This window comes from Anarhichas minor, unplaced genomic scaffold (genome assembly GCF_050575085.1).
Source record: "Anarhichas minor isolate MPS153535 unplaced genomic scaffold, ASM5057508v1 ptg000026l, whole genome shotgun sequence".
NCBI classification, from domain to species: Eukaryota; Metazoa; Chordata; class Actinopteri; order Perciformes; family Anarhichadidae; genus Anarhichas; species Anarhichas minor.
Genome location: NW_027466472.1, coordinates 7,152,702 through 7,168,520, shown reverse-complemented (window position 1 = coordinate 7,168,520; position 15,819 = coordinate 7,152,702). Strand labels below are relative to the sequence as shown.

The 15,819-nt window shown below is 41.9% G+C and overlaps 4 protein-coding genes across 10 annotated transcripts; 3 read left to right on the top strand and 1 right to left on the bottom strand.

The window, feature by feature from the left end:
• The first annotated feature begins 176 nt into the window (after window positions 1–176).
• On the top strand, window positions 177–4,303 carry sfrp2l (secreted frizzled-related protein 2 like). Its single transcript, XM_076100169.1, has 3 exons — window positions 177–1,477; window positions 2,519–2,599; window positions 2,813–4,303. Exons 1-3 carry the CDS (start codon window positions 952–954, stop codon window positions 3,229–3,231), a joined length of 1,026 nt encoding a protein of 341 aa, XP_075956284.1. The 5' UTR covers window positions 177–951; the 3' UTR covers window positions 3,232–4,303.
• On the bottom strand, window positions 523–9,621 carry anapc15 (anaphase promoting complex subunit 15). Of its 7 annotated transcripts, XR_012956187.1 has the most exons (11): window positions 9,597–9,621; window positions 9,067–9,254; window positions 8,896–8,955; window positions 8,622–8,762; window positions 8,180–8,469; window positions 6,362–6,876; window positions 6,045–6,203; window positions 5,840–5,939; window positions 3,976–4,049; window positions 2,783–3,001; window positions 523–1,501 (listed from the first exon to the last, which is right to left on the bottom strand). XR_012956187.1 is itself a non-coding variant. In XM_076100168.1 (5 exons), the coding sequence occupies exons 2-5, from the start codon at window positions 9,184–9,186 to the stop codon at window positions 8,422–8,424; spliced, it is 369 nt and encodes a 122-aa protein (XP_075956283.1). In that variant the 5' UTR covers window positions 9,187–9,254; window positions 9,597–9,621; the 3' UTR covers window positions 7,550–8,421. The 7 variants fall into 7 exon arrangements, 1 of the variants encoding a protein (XP_075956283.1); XR_012956186.1 differs by having other exon boundaries at window positions 5,840–6,203; XR_012956188.1 differs by having other exon boundaries at window positions 523–1,496; window positions 5,840–6,203.
• On the top strand, window positions 5,642–6,900 carry tomt (transmembrane O-methyltransferase). The gene is made up of 4 exons (XM_076100170.1): window positions 5,642–5,948; window positions 6,031–6,227; window positions 6,393–6,515; window positions 6,703–6,900. Exons 1-4 carry the CDS (start codon window positions 5,687–5,689, stop codon window positions 6,898–6,900), a joined length of 780 nt encoding a protein of 259 aa, XP_075956285.1. The 5' UTR covers window positions 5,642–5,686.
• Window positions 9,622–12,944: 3,323 nt separating the features above from the next.
• On the top strand, window positions 12,945–14,327 carry folr (folate receptor). The gene is made up of 4 exons (XM_076101074.1): window positions 12,945–13,100; window positions 13,251–13,439; window positions 13,712–13,847; window positions 14,053–14,327. The coding sequence occupies exons 1-4, from the start codon at window positions 12,945–12,947 to the stop codon at window positions 14,325–14,327; spliced, it is 756 nt and encodes a 251-aa protein (XP_075957189.1).
• The last annotated feature ends 1,492 nt before the right edge of the window (window positions 14,328–15,819 follow it).

The window sequence follows — 15,819 nt, the reverse complement described above, 5'->3', positions numbered from 1 at the left end:
TTGTGCAAAGCAATATCATTTGCTTCCTAACTCTATTCAGACGTTGTATGAGGCTATTAGAGGGAGCCAGTTTGAAAAATACAACGAAGGTATGATTATTATGATGTAAGTTTGAAACTTTTTTTTGCAGTACTGTTTTGTTTTTGTAAAGCCTAAACTAATAGTGAAAGGGTTGCCTATTTGAATATGATATGTACAAAATAGTAGGTATGACGAGTTGATTTTCTGGTCAACATTATTGTTTTCTCCTTAATTTAATGCCTTATTTTTATTTATGTTCTAGCTGTCTAAATTCATAATAGGCTGAGCAGAAATCAAATAGACAGCAGCAGGAGAAGGGAACAGGACAAGGCATGTTGGTGCACATGAGGAAGTCTCCCTGGAAAAAGATGAAAGGCTCTCTCACACCCTCGGGCTGATTATGACAGAGTACCATATGCAGCGCTTCTCTAACACACAACAGTTACATTTTATTTCCAGTTCCTAATTTCACAATACTGACAATAATGTTCTTCAAATCTCTTCATGCACCAAAATAGCTTTTTATTCCCACTGCTTATACAAAAAGTCCTGTATTAATGTCCAACAAACAAAAGCAACATTCATTATAGTTTATTAACGTCTCTTCATTTTAATTATTCGTAATTTCAAAGTCTAGAGTCTGGCTTTACACAGCAACAAGGCAAAAAAGATGATATAAGCTACTTCACAACAGTTCACAACACGAATCCCAAACTCAAGGAACAAACAGTGTGTAGTTGTGATACACTGTTAAACGTGGAGGCGGGCACCAGTCTGATGGGGTGGGGATGATGACTGGGAGGCGCCTGCCCTCTCATTAACCCCCCGTTTCCTCCACACCTCCTTTGTTTACACCTACATGCCGGGTCAAGTCCAGGCAGGGGGAGCAGCAGATTTGCAGACTTCACTCGCTTCTTGTCGGGAGACACAATGTTTGTTTCCGTGCTCAGCTTTATTCTGCTGTTTGGAGTTTGCCATGCCTCGGACACGGCGGCTCCTGCCCAGCTCGGGCCGCCGTCGCTCGGGTTCAGCTCCTCGGTGCGCTCGGTGTGTAAACCCATCCCGAGCACCCTGTCTCTGTGCCACGGGATCGGCTACAGGCACATGCGGATCCCCAACTTGCTCGGCCATGACACGCTGAGGGAGGCCCAGCAGCAGTCGGCGGCCTGGCTGCCCCTCGTCTCCAAGCTGTGCCACCGGGACACCAAGAAGTTCCTGTGCTCGCTCTTCGCCCCGGTGTGTCTGCCGGAGCTCAGCGGGCCGGTCAGCCCCTGCGGGAGCCTGTGCGAGGTCGTGCGGGACGGCTGCGTGCCCGTGATGAGCGCGTTCGGGTTCCCCTGGCCGGAGATGTTCAACTGCACCCGGTTCCCGCGTGGCACCCAGCTCTGTATCCCGGCAACCGGAGAGCAGGAGGGGCGGACGCCCGAGGAGGTCAGGCACGAGGAGACGTTGAAAGGTCAGTGGTCATCTTTAACCTACCCTTTAAAAACAAATAAACAGCTGTTGATCTATCATCACACTATAGGAGTATAGTAGTCAAATATGTGTTATATTAATAGCTCATGAACACATTTTTCATATATATTTGTAAAGGCTATGTGCCTGTAGACCTTTTTATTAGGCCTATTTACATAACTATATTTACACAACTATTATTAGCCTCTGGGCCTATATGTGTTGCCTGCACTATAAATTCCTATCTCTGCTGCAGTCACTTTCTCCAAGGCTCTCCAACTGCACTACACCACTATAGCCCAATATTATCTCTGCATGTACTCACATTTTTTTGCACAATGCACAAATTAGAGTCAACAAACATATCAGTATCAGCATGTATTTCTGCTAATACGTAAAACTAAATATCAAGATGTTAAAGAAAAGTTGGGAAAGTGTCTCCGTTATATAGTTTGTCTAGTTTTTCACCCGTAAAGTGTCCCGCTTCATATCTTGGTCACAAGTCCTCCTTAATAACCACATTTTAGGAATTGTCATCAAAAATGTTTGTTTATGTGTGTTTCTGTTAAAAGACAAATATCCGTGAGTTTATCAATATTACATTTTTTTTACTTCTTAGTATTGATATTGGCATCACACTCTGCTGTTTTCAATCATTTGTGCTGTAGTACAAATAATGTGCAGTATCTATATGTATACAAGCATATATAATACATATATATACAGTATATATATATTATATATATATATAAGCAAGCATCTTTTGAAAGTCATTTCTTTGTTATTTTCAAATTGTATTTAAAACAGTTCATCTATTTCTTGAACTGCTGTAACTGAAATGTCCCTCCTGAAGATCAATGCAGGTTTATTTCCCCCAATCTCATCTTAAAGTTGTTTTGAATGCCTTGATCCTGGGGTTTCTGCTCAAAGACAACAGTCTCACCACCGTTAGGATTTTTTTTACATCCCCACCGCAGACGCTCGCAGTCATCTAATCCCCTCTCTTTCCACCCCCCCCCCCCCCCCCCCCCCCCCCCCCCAGGGAGTGTCATCTGTGAGGCCTGCAGTCTGGCTGCTGAAGGAGAAAGTGACATCCAGGAAAACTTCTGCCACAGTCCATATGGTGAGAACAAACTGGTGTAGAGAATGTAAGCTAAACTAAATTAAAAAATCTTTTGAGAATGGAGCAGAACACAGTATAACCCTCTGTATTATAGTTCAGATTAAAAAAACGAAACAGGCCACAGAACAGATGATCTAATCATAGAGATAGAGAGGTTGTTTTACAATGTGTCTGAAATGGCACCTGTTAACTAGCGTTCTGTCTCCGTTTCAGCGTTTAAGATGCGTCTGGGCAGTGTGTCGGTGGTGGGAGGGGACCGTCAGCTGGTGCCTACGGCCCGCAGCCGCATCCTGAGGTGGGCAGGGGGAGGTGCGCAGAGGGCAGAAGGGATTGGAGGCGCGATGGCCCACAGCGCTTTGTGGCTGCAAGAAGGAGGCACCTGCACTTGTCCTGGCTTGGACTCTGCAGAGACAAACAAAGACAGGGGGTTAGAGGGGGAACAGATGGATATAAGACGAGCAAAAGATGGAGGAAAGGCAGTGAAAGGGGTCCAGAGTGGATGGTATCTGGCCCTGGCTCAGGCTGAAGAGGGAAGGCTGCTGCTGACTCGACTGGTGAGGTGGACCAGAGGAGACAAAGAGCTGAAGAAGTTCATCAGAGCTCTCCTCAAACAGTCTTGTCCGGAGCTGTAGACTCCCCCATGGATGCTGCTTTGTGGTCGTATGCAGTGTTTAAACTGTGTGCCGCTGATTGCTACATCATTGAATAACGAACAGTTAACAAATAGTTCCCAACTAAAACAGAATCATTTACTGATCGTTAGATACAATGTAAATTAACCAGATAAGTTCGTAGTTATCTGAATACTTGCCACTTTCTTGATGAATTGTTCCTGATTAACTCTAAAAAAGTGACTTACATACATACATATTATTTTGTGCCATATCAAGTCAAGCAGTATCATGAATTACGTTATTATAATTCAACATTCAAGTAAAATAGATCATCATTTTACTAAAATTACTTCTTTTCAGTGAATGATTATTAGACAGAGACTTATTGAAATGACCAATTACACAATTATTCTGAAAATCTCCCACCAGCAGTGATGATGAAGCATTATCACAAAATAGTGCAAATGTTGATATACTTCCAACTGGGGCAATATTAGTATTTTTGTGTACATTTGTGTATATAGGAGAGACAAAATATAACCCTTTAATCAAAGTCAAAGTGTTTGGTATTGATTGCAGGGTTTAGACTGATCTCATCACAAGTTTTCTTTTGACACATATTTGGGTTAAAGCAGTATAATTGTTGTTATTCCTGTAATGATAAAACTGTTTTCTTATACTACCTATCCTATCATTTTATATTGCATGAATCATACACCATAAAAACTAGCCCTGCAAGTTTTTTATTGCCTTGTAGTTTACCATTTAGTTTCGGAGCAGCTTCAGTCGTTTTATGAGTGAAATCACATGTTAGGAGTCGCATCAAAAGAGAAGCACTGAAAAGAAAGGAAAGAAATATGAATAATAAATCATTTGTTTGGTCTCTATTTTTTGCATTTTATTACATGTATGTGTTCCTAACATAACTACTGTAGTTTTTTTCATATTTGGCTGATTTTTGTTTTATCTAAACAAACTTTAATGAAGAAAGTGTACGATTTAGTTACATTAGATGATATTCCCTTCCACTTATTTGTGTGCGTTTGTGTTTTCTTGACCTTTCCATCGTGACTCAGTAAAGAAATTTGATGCCACACAGACATACACCTGTTGCTGTTAACTTGATATATCAAATGTCTCACACTGCCTCTCACTGTCTCTGCTCCCATCCACACTATCGCTGTTATAAACAGCACAAGAAGCTGCCTGTGTGTCTTATCAAAAATGACAAAAACTGGTGTTTAACCGCGAGATAAAGAGTTAGTGACATTACTGTCAACCGCCTGTCTGTTAATTAGAAATAATTACTGGACGTGTCCTGTCAAGCACGTGATACTTAAATTATTCACACCCCCAGGTCTCTTACCTGTTCTTGCACACACACACACACACACACAACTCCATCTTTCTGTGGCTGAAGTGCCACTTTCATCTGTATCACCGGCACTGCTGCTGCTCTGCGCTCGCGAAAGTTTTTTCGAAAACAGGTGAGTTTTTTTTCACAGTAAGAGAGACTTTGTTATAGCATCGGTTCTGAGTGGGGCCGAAAGCCTGCGGAGTCTCCGGTTACCTGAGGGAGTAGAAACATCGAGAGAGGCGACGGCACATTCTTTCACATCTTCCACAGGACTAAAGCCTGAAAGATCATTCCTGTGTAGATCTTAACTTGCATAATTCAAAACTTAGTTGAGTCTATTTAGAATGTCGGCAATTCAGGAAAAGATAATTTAGCTAATACAATTGTCACTGTTGTTTCACTGTCATAATGGTCCTATAATGGACATTTAGTATTCCCAACTGTACCTTACCTTTTCTTCTTTCTGTGCATTAATTAGAGATCTTTTGTTAGTCGTGATTAATTGATGGCTTTGACCATTTATCACATGGAACATTACAAAAGCACCAGATTAGCCGCAGAGCCATGATACCACAGAGAGAGTTGTGGAGTCACAATGCAGAATGACAGCTATGTGCTTCTGAAAATGATAAAAGTTAACTGACTCGAGTATGAGGAGGAATTAGCTGAATGATCTTGCAGCACTAATGGAAGGTTGAAGCGAGGTTTGGGACTAAATACTGGCACTAAATACTCTTAACACACCCGAACATCAGTCTCAGAAGGCAACATGGCACTGCGATAATGAGTATAATTTTACTTTTACTCAAAAATGAGGTGATTTGTTGACTGATAAAGTTGTTCTTTATCCATTTTACCTTATTTTTTCACTGCAGGGCAGCACAGTTAGATTAGATGTTAAAGATTAGATCAGATAAAATACAGTAAGCCAATGCCGTTGTAGTCCATGACTGTAAAAACAGAGAGATGGGAGACGGAAGCACAAAAGTCTGTTTGTGTTTTTCTGGTACAACATTCACGTAAAGGTTAATTTAAAGGGGCATATTCCTTTTTTTGAACATAATTATTGGTGTCTGATGATTCTACTTGTGTGTGTTTCTCTTTATACGAGCTAGGATGGTTTCTCCTGCTATCGCTCTGGCCTTCATTCCCCTCCTGCTGACAGTTCTTATCAGGTGCCGCTTCTACTTTGTGCTGTTCTATCGGGCGGTCCTGGTCAGGATATGGAAGGACTGTGTTACTGGTCTGAGCCGCGAGGAGCGTGCTTACCAGTACGTCCTCACTCACGCCACCCCTGGAGACCCAGACAGCATCCTGGACGCCTTCGATGTCTGGTGCAGCAAAGTGGAGTTCATCAGCAACATCGGGCCTAAAAAAGGTGAGAAGATCATCTACCTTACGCAACAGTTTACCGTCTGTCTACCAGCATGATTTTACGTGATGTTTTTCGGTGTGTATAGGGAAGATCCTGGACCGGCTGGTGATGGAGCTGAGCCCTCTGACGGTGCTGGAGCTGGGTGCCCACTGCGGGTACAGCACCGTGAGGATCGCCCGGTCTCTGCCCCTGGGCGCCCGGATCTACAGCCTCGAGATGGACTCGAGGAATGCTGCCATCGCTGAGAAAATCATCCGCCTGGCAGGGTTTGACGATGACACGGTGAGAGAGCAGAAACATGTAAACACTGCACATCCATCGCACTCCATGTACAGTAGGCTTTTTGACAAAAGCCCCAAATTACCTTTTTTCACATAAATCTAGGACATTTTTCTTTCATATGGAGAGCATTGTACCTTTGAGATATTCACGAGATATGTTCTCCAGGTGGAGCTCATTATAAATCCCTCTGATGAGGTGATCCCTCGGCTGCGGTCTGACTATGGTTTGGAAAGGCTGGATTTCGTCTTCATGGACCACTGGAAGAAATGTTACCTCCCTGATCTGCAGGTGACTAGAACAAATCACTAGAAAGAACATTCACATAATATGTACTCTGAGTCTGCAGAAGCCAGTTTCTTTACACCTGAACATGTACTTAAATAAATGTTATAGTTGTGATCCGTCCCACTGTTACCTGGTCAACTCCCTCAGTTACATAATACTTCCTCGGTGTGTGTGTGTGTGTGTGTTACAGATGCTGGAGGGCTCTGGTCTGCTGGGAAAAGGGTCTGTGATCATGGCCGACAACGTGCTGTTCCCCGGGGCTCCAAAGTTCCTCAGGCACGTTCGCAAGAGCGGCCTGTATGAGTGGAAGGTCCACCGGGCCACACTCGAGTACAGCAAAGGCATCAGGGACGGGATGGCTGAGCTGGTGTACCAGGGAATCAAGTAGACTACACTATTAGTCAGATACACATGTTTGGAATGGCAAGGTATGAATTGATGATGGTATAACATGTACATATGTTAAAACTGGTTTTAAAGAAAATTGTGCTGGAAATGTTAAATGTAAATTCTTCCCTAAAAAGTTACATTCACCTGAAAATTGTAGCATGTCAGTATGTATTTTAACAAAAAAATTGAATTATTAGGGAAATGTACCAATTTAGTAACCACGTTACTTGTCACCACACTCTGTTCTTCTCCTCTGTCAGCTATCTAATAAAAACAGAAAAATCAGGATATGTCTTCAAAAATACCTTGTTTTGTTTTTTTGTCATAACTGCCAAATTTGAAAAAAAGAGCAAATTCATTAAATATGCAAATTAAACTCAATAACATGTCACTTTTAGTGAGTTCATAATAAATGTCCTTTATGTTTCATACTAAAGGAAATGTTGCCCTTTGGGTGGGAAATGTAACCATTGTCTGTTCAAATCTTTCCAGATATGAAATCATCGGAACCCCAAATTCATAAACCCCATTACTAGACTTATCTCAATGATCATTCACTCAACCTAAATCCAGCACACACCCCTTACTACCATGTTACATTACGCGCTTTTAATCAATAACAAAGGAAAATGTAGACAACAGAAAAACACGGTTTCATCAAAATGATTTCATTTAATAAAAAAATTCAAGGCTTCTGTTCATTTCAGTACTAATAACCAAAACCTCGGGCAAGCAATCCTTTAAGATAAACATCATCAGAGTATTTGGACGGACACCGAGAGCGTCTCCATATTTCAATTGACATTCTTCAAAGGTAACGGCTGCTTGTTCCTCTGACGTGGTTAAAAAACATCGAAATGTATTTCAATGACAACTGATGAATGGTCTGAACATAATACTATTTCATAAGCGTTTATGAAGATTCCACTGGGAGTATGATATCTGTAACAAAAGACTAGCAGCATACACAACACTGTGAAACAGAATCGTACCACGTGGTGTGAAGTAGCGGTCTCCTTCATAGGTAACAAATTATTTAGCTGACTGAACTGTTGTTTGTGCTCAGTCAGCTGTTTGAAGGCTCTCCCAGAGAAGTGGCACATGACTGAAGATATGAGAAGGTCAAAGTTTAGAGCCGATGCCTACTGATACCACTGTGTGGGTGTGTGTCCGACTGGTTACAAAACAGCAGGACCTTGTGTGTGTGTGTGTGTGTGTGTGTGTGTGTGTGTGTGTGTGTGTGTGTGTGTGTGTGTGCACCAGGTAGAAGCACTCACAGTGGTGTCCAGGGCCTTCACGGGCCAACTGCAGCTTGAAACAAGACACTTTGTGCTGGATTCACTCCCTCTGAAGGACATCGTGATACAAGCTTTGATTCAACTACATTCTTTTTCCTGTTTACACAAACTAAAAATAGATATCTGTGTCACAGGCAAAAGGGGGCAGCAGTCATGTTTTAAGTGGGGAGTAGAAATCCAGTGCCAGACGGCTTGATGGAGACTAAAAATTGTCATTTGTCTTAAATCATCCATTGGTCTTGATCTTGGTCTGCTCCCTCCATGTCCACCTGACAGAAGACACAGAGACAGATATCAGATCATGATGTATCTGCTTGGGGAGAAGAAAGGCAGCTAAAAAGGAAACAACACTTATTGTAATATTAGTGTGTATACTAGTTATAAAGTAAGAAGACTTTCTATAAATCCTAAATCAAAGCACCTCATTGATCTCGCCGTCATCGGGTGACTCGTTGTAGTCATTCATCTCGTCCATGTCCTGCATGTCTTCTTCATCTTCCGAGTCCTCCTCGCTGTCCTCTTCATCCTCGTCGTCCTCCTCTTCCTCTTCATCGTATCCCGCCTGCACCACAGGAAAGCCAGATGACATGAATGGAGGGAACCGTCAGTGTTTCATACTGTGGCATGGTGAGACTCAAGAGCAGCATTTTTCACTTTTAATTATATCTGAAAGGGCGACACCACAAACACCTTACCTCAAAAATAGGTTTCCCAATGGGCATCAGGTTGTTGTCTTTCTCAGCAATGCTCTGCAGCTGAGGTAGAGACAGAGAGCACGTATTGAAACACCAGCATGAAGAGAGAGAGAGAGAGAGAGAGAGAGAGAGAGAGAGAGAGAGAGAGTGTTGAAGCAGAGGTTTGTTTACCCAGGTTTGGTGCTGCTGCTCCTGCTGGTGCAGCTCGGTCTCGTCCACGCAGGGTCGGTCAAGGTTGAACCACAGGGACTCCGTTATCCGGGGGAAGAGCGAGGGGAAGAGCGTGGACATGTCTTGTCTCACGGGGACAACAACAACAACTAACACGGCGTCAGTCAGCAAGCCTGTGTGTGTGCCACCTTTACACAAACAAAGCAAAGCGTTAAAACCCGCGTCTACCAGACACGTAAACACCGACACCTTGTAACGACACGGGAGCGGCGGAGGGAAACGGTAAGTTAACGTAACACATCGTTGACGTACGATCTAAAGTCTTCCTGTTTTATTACATTCAAACTCTAAAATGTAAAGTCATCCCCGCTATTCTTCTACGTAAAATACTACTTAATATAATATGATATTTTACTCGTAAATCAAGGCTAAATTATAGATAGTGTAGCCTAGGTACCTGCCAATCTCTCGCTCCAGCTTTTCAAAATTTTCAAAACAAATTTAACCGGAAACTCCTGGTGTTCACCTACCAATATTTCCGGAGTCCTCTATTCCTGTGTCCCTGCACAATGGTTCCGCCTGGGTGGCAGCAGTAGAGACAGGAGAGTGAAGCTGTAACAAAAAATGTACTTTGCTTGCTTGCTTGGTATGTTGATATCGATATTAATGATCTGTGTAATACAGATATTCACCGATGTATGTTTTGCATCATGAATACTGATAAATATTTCAATGAACAGTGTGGGAGATAACTGTATTTGTGTCTTGAAATATATTTGTGTAAAATCATATCCATAATTTGAAATGTTTTCATGTATATTCACATTCATACTGTGATATTGGCCTGTATCATTGTCATATGTTATTCACATCACTGAGGCAGGGTGTTTGTGCTCTTTTGGCCACCTCAACCTTGTAACCTTTTGACACGTAAAACAAAGTTCAATCTTTGAAGCAACTTCACAAGTGTGTGCATGGGAAACAGGATGCTCTGTCAGGGGGTGAAAGAAAGGGGACTGATGACGGGTATAGGGGAAATCTGGAAATAAGTACGCCGAGGGCGGCAATCTATGAAGGCCAAGGGACTAGGAAGGAACAGGGAGTCTAGGATCCGCTGAACGTAAATATGCACAACTAAACCAATCTCATCTCGGGAGGATTTGCTTATCAATCGTCTCTCTGTTTCAGATGCTTCGTTGTTCCCTTGAGAGTAGGGAAGTAAGCATAGTGGCCTATGGAGCCTGGGTGAAGATGGGGGGGGTCACTGTGACCTGCTGCCACTGCAGGTCACAGCAGAGGAAGACGAGTGGGGAAGGAGACTGTGATCAATCAAAAACCCTCTGTTTGACATGTCCGTTGTACACATTGAAACTTGTTTATTTAGGGTCTTAGGGACCGAGAGCAAAGCAGGAACCTGGGGAGGGGGGAGACCCAAGGGACAGATAAAGTCACCCCAACCTGGGGCAGAATGGGGGTATAAAGTGGTGTACATTGCTATTGTGAAGTTAGTTGATTCCGGACAGCTCGGTGTACTTGTACTCTGTGTGATGCAAATAAACCTTCGTGAACTGAAGAAAATCCAATGTGTTCTGTGGGTGTTCGTTACTGACTTCCTAATAGTGAGATCCTGTGGTGTCTCACCACGAGTCAGATAGATAACAGTTATTAATCCAGCTATTAGGTAGTCATAACGTCAAAGAATCTGATCATCAACAACGAAAATCAACCTCTACAAGTGAAACTTATCAATTTCCATTATTTTTACACTGATTAAAGGAAAACACTGAAGCATCAAAGTAGGGCTGGTGGATTTATTCAAATACAGACATTTAAAAATGAAAACCCTTATTTGTATTACTCATAAATGAAATCAAACAGTACATTGACACTGATCTTCTATTCAATCAATAAGAAAGCAGCTGACACGATTGATATGTCTCTTTTTAAGAAGTTTCATGAGGACTTGTAATTTCTGCAACTTCTGAGATTAACACACACACACACATTTACATGTGTAAAAATGAGCCATCCACTTCAAAGTGCTTGTAATGTGAAAAGTTTTAGTTGAATCAGGAGACCCCCAACACAGACAAAGCAAAAACTTATCTTAACTGCCTTCTTTTTCCTCTTTTATTGCCTTCCCAGAGGTCACACTGCCATTATACACCAAATATTAAGCGCATGTGTGTATGTAAGAAAGAGCAGGGTAGACCTTGAGATAAGACAAACCCTCCTCACAGTAAGATGTAATAAAACTCAGATTATTACATACTACGCCCCTTTCTCCTTCCTTTATATATCTCAAATGCTCTCACACACCAGAGGCACTGACACATTGGGACAGACTTTGGACTTGAAGACATATACACACACACACACACACATGCACAGATGTGTGTTTTCTAAATCTAGCTTGGTCTTACGAAGTGTATAAGAGGTGACTGGACTGAAGACGCTGATTTGAAGGATCATCCCGTGTGGAAGGAATCAGCACAGAATCGAACAAGGTAAAATGAATCTGTTCATCATTGCTTGTAGAAATATTCTCATTGGTCTCAAAATAAGTTGGTTACAATTACAAATACATGTATTTAGGCTGTAGGGTAAGTTTTAATTACTTTTAAATGAAGGCCTAAACTGTTATTCAACGGTCATTGTTGTTGCTTTCCCTTGTGTTTTTAAGTTTACATCCAGGAGAACTGTATAGTATAAACATGTAGTTTATTTAGAACAGTATCTTTGCAGTGATTAGCACATTTTTCCGATTTTCGATAATTTGTCACATATGAGGAAGAAATTTAATGAAGAGCTGCAAGAGGGTGATTTTTAAAATGTTTTGTTTTTTTAAGTTGTTATGTTTTAAGAGGTTAAGTAATGCATCAGTATAGGCATTATGTCAGAATCTGAATAAGAGATGTTCCAGTGGACTCAATGGGCCAATGTCCATTAGATATTATGTGAGTTAATGATTTAAGCAATTATGAGTTAACATCATTTCCTCCAACACCAAAAAAGATTGAGTTGACACTGGATGTAAATAGGTTTTGTTTGAAACAGTTTTATATGGTTCTGGTATTTGAAAATGAAAACACACATTTCTGTCCAGTTTGTTCCAAAATAATTTGTGTGAAGAATGTAAGGTCAACAGATTGAGTTTTGTTGTTAACTTTTGCCAGACTTCTTTGCTCAGTTTTGAGTTGTTGTACTTTAGATTGTAATTTTCAAAAAGAAAATTATTTTGAAATGTCATTGATCCAATAGAACCTCTCTTCTCTGCTTCTCTGATTAAAACAATCTCTCAATGTCTGAGTTGTTTTGTTCAAAGAAGCCTTGGAAGTGGGAGTAATTGTAGGGGGAAAACATGGAAAAAACAGATTATTTTAAGAAACTTGTTTTTTGAAAAGGTGGGGCCAAAGGGGGAGTCTCAACAAGCAACATGTGTTTTGTTATTATAATTTTTAGCAGTGCAATAGATGCAGATTAATTACAATGCAGCTCATCTTGATCAAAACTGATACAAACTAAACCGAAAACTCCCACAAAGAAAGCTGAAAAAATATGGGGAAATCAAACAAAAAGCAATTCTGCACAAGGACTGACCAGGGTGTGCCCCTTTAAGTTCAGGCCCTTTAGACAGCGACTGTGGCCTGTTTGTGTCAGCAAGGTCCTCCTACTTCAGAAAATAACTATTAGCAATCATACTTGCTAAATAACCCATAGCTGCTGCCTAGATGGTATAAAAGTGACCGAGGTGGCCAGAGTACTGTGTGTGTCTCACTCAGATCAGAGGTAACAGGGCACGCCTGTCACATGGATTTAAACCTTTGCCAATTCTGTTCATCGGCTGTCATCCCATTATTTTTCCCACCCATTGATGTATGTTAATGCCTCCCTGCTGTAGAGCCATGTGGTTTGTCCTGGCCTCGCTACTAGCCCTCTCCAGTGGCGCTCTGTCTCTGGACCAACTCAACATTTGTATGGACGCCAAACACCACAAAAAAGACCCTGGCCCCGAGGGACAACTTTACCTTCAGGTGATGAACACAAAAGTCCACAGACATCAGAGATGAAACAAAAATCAAATGGGGCAGATGCTGGGAGATTCAAATATTTTCTTCTCATCAGAACAATGTTTTTGGTTCAACAGCATAAAGTGACCTCTCTTTCCTTCTTCCTCTTTCCAGTGTGCTCCCTGGCGTGACAATGCATGTTGTACTGCCAACACCAGCACAGAAGCCCACGACGACAACTCCTACCTGTACAACTTCAACTGGAATCACTGTGGCGTCATGAGCCGCCAGTGCAAGAAACATTTCACCCAGGACACTTGCTTCTATGAGTGCTCACCTCACTTGGGACCCTGGATACAAATAGTGTGTATTGTGCTCTCAGTCTCGCTTGTATGTGTGTACTTGCGACACTAGGTGGCAGCATAAGAAGGGCTTGTCAGGACCGTTAATCCACTTACAGAATGATGTCATTATTTTCTTATCTTTGTAATAAAAAGAGAGCCAGCTAATTAGTCTTTGTAATGTGCCTCTCCCGACACATCATGGCATTGCAACTGCGATGAGTTTTATTCTAAAAATATATCCCTTTTGTTCTGAAATTATGGCTCATTCACACTCATCAATTATATTTATAGGTGGATCAGAGCTGGCGTAAGGAGCGTATCTTGGATGTGCCTTTGTGTAAGGAGGACTGCCATAGTTGGTGGGAAGACTGCAAGAATGATTACACCTGCAAAACTGACTGGCACAAGGGATGGGACTGGAGCTCAGGTAAGCACACACACACACACACACACACACACACACACACACACACACACACACACACAGAGAGAGACAAACAAACAACCACAGACCAGTGGGTAAGGCAAAGTTTTGCTCACATTTTTGTATGTAACCACAAAAAACAAATTCACACATTTGTTTTACACCCCCCTCCCCTCTCTCTCCCTCTCCCTCTCCCTCTCTCCTACAGGTATTAACAAATGCCCTGCAAACAGCAAGTGCAGGAAGTGGACCGAAGTTTACCCCACACCCCAGTCCATGTGTGAGCAAATCTGGTCCAATTCCTACCTTTATACCACTCACTCCAAAACCTCAGGCCGCTGCATGCAGCTCTGGTTCCATGGGTCAAACCCCAACAGGAAGGTAGCTGAGTACTACCTCAACAACGCACAGCAACACCAAAGCTTTGCCTTGACGGCGCTACTTCTCCCGGCTTTTGCATCTTTATCTGTAATGATGCACTAAAATTATTTCTTGTATCACCTCAGAAGTAATACAATTGTTTTCACATGCTCTCCTGCCTCTGAAGATTTCTAGTCTCCTTTTGACTAGTACGTTCAACAACAGTCAATAATAAAGTAGAAGATTTGTTGCTGTTTAATTCTCTACATTTTAATTCAATCATTTATATATTTTTTTCAATTGAATAACCCCTTCACAACATCAACCACCAGTGGCGAAACAACGAAACTGACCCAGGATCTGCATTGAGGGAAAATGTTTCTCCGCACTGGGCCCCAGTGATCACGGCATCACATGACCACTCTGGGCCAGCTAGTGGTTAGTGGGCTCCACTGCTTGGTAATTAAGGAGTTCCAGTCCCGTGTGTGTGTGTGTGTGTGTGTGTGTGTGTGTGTGTGTGTGTGTGTGTGTGTGTGTGTGTGTGTGTGTGTGTGTGTGTGTGTGTGTGACAGAGAGAGGGACTAAAGGGAGAAAAAGAGAGAAAGACTAAGGGTGTGTTAGTGTCTTTCTTCCTCCCCCTATGTTTAAGTGTGTTTTAGTGTCACATAGTCTCTATATATATGTGTGTGTGTGTGTGTGTGTGTGTGTGTGTGTGTGTGTGTGTGTGTGTGTGTGTGTGTGAGACTGTGAGGGGCATGAGTTTACATATGTGTGCGTCAGTGCCACGTCTGAATGTGCTCTATCAGGCCGTTGAATAAGTCTTGTGATTGGCTACAAGACATGGCCAGAGAGGACCTTAGCTGGTCAAAGATATGTCTGAGATACATATTTATCAACGTTTGTGCACTCTGCACTTCTATAATCAAGATCTGAGATAATTAATCAAGTACAATGAAAAGACATAACAGATGCAGTCAACAGTATCTTTGAAAATGTGGCCTTCCCTTCTGACAAATATCAGTCGTGTCAAAGTTCTGCTCCATTTCTGAGGCTTATAATAACATCCTTCCTGATGATTTAGCCTTTGTAAGGTCAGCTGTGAACCCAAGGCCAGTCTTTCCTGTCTCTTTTCTCTGCATAGACTGTATGCACACAGCTGCTAAACAAAGAGAGGCGTGGATTTGCATGAGACTATCTCATTGCAGAAGTTTGTTATTGCCGGAGTCATAATTGATCCAACTCAAACATGGGCAGAACTGCTCCAACATTTTCCGTGATGAGAGCATACTGAAACAATATTCATCTGGGTTTAAATATTAGAAGATGTTTCCACAAACAACATCAATTTCACAGAATCTCATTAGTTTACTAAATGAGGTTAACATCAGCTTAAACATATTTTCACACTCTGAAGGTTGGTCTTCAGACATGTAAAGATGCTGACTGCAAACGTTACTCATAACAAGAGTAATTTACACACTACATGAACAGCGCAATCGTGTTGATTTGGTCATGGAATGGCAAACATATTGTGCATTTATTTAATATTACATAGGTTTGTAGCTTGCTGGGTGATGGATTGTTATAGCTGATGTGAGGCATCCATGCTAGTTTG

Bases quoted from the DNA above. Each gene is read 5' to 3' on its own strand.
- folr (XM_076101074.1), top strand. From the start codon at position 12,945: ATGTTAATGCCTCCCTGCTGTAGAGCCATGTGGTTTGTCCTGGCCTCG. The intron at 13,101-13,250 runs GTGATGAACACA...TCCTCTTTCCAG, and splicing joins AGGGACAACTTTACCTTCAG to TGTGCTCCCTGGCGTGACAA. The intron at 13,848-14,052 runs GTAAGCACACAC...TCTCTCCTACAG, and splicing joins GGGATGGGACTGGAGCTCAG to GTATTAACAAATGCCCTGCA.
- tomt (XM_076100170.1), top strand. From the start codon at position 5,687: ATGGTTTCTCCTGCTATCGCTCTGGCCTTCATTCCCCTCCTGCTGACA. The intron at 5,949-6,030 runs GTGAGAAGATCA...CGGTGTGTATAG, and splicing joins CAACATCGGGCCTAAAAAAG to GGAAGATCCTGGACCGGCTG. The intron at 6,516-6,702 runs GTGACTAGAACA...TGTGTGTTACAG, and splicing joins GTTACCTCCCTGATCTGCAG to ATGCTGGAGGGCTCTGGTCT.
- anapc15 (XM_076100168.1), bottom strand. From the start codon at position 9,186: ATGTCCACGCTCTTCCCCTCGCTCTTCCCCCGGATAACGGAGTCCCTG. The intron at 8,956-9,066 runs GTAAACAAACCT...TCTCTACCTCAG, and splicing joins AGCAGCAGCACCAAACCTGG to CTGCAGAGCATTGCTGAGAA. The intron at 8,763-8,895 runs GTAAGGTGTTTG...CCTGTGGTGCAG, and splicing joins TTGGGAAACCTATTTTTGAG to GCGGGATACGATGAAGAGGA.
- sfrp2l (XM_076100169.1), top strand. From the start codon at position 952: ATGTTTGTTTCCGTGCTCAGCTTTATTCTGCTGTTTGGAGTTTGCCAT. The intron at 1,478-2,518 runs GTCAGTGGTCAT...CCCCCCCCCCAG, and splicing joins GCACGAGGAGACGTTGAAAG to GGAGTGTCATCTGTGAGGCC. The intron at 2,600-2,812 runs GTGAGAACAAAC...TCTCCGTTTCAG, and splicing joins CTTCTGCCACAGTCCATATG to CGTTTAAGATGCGTCTGGGC.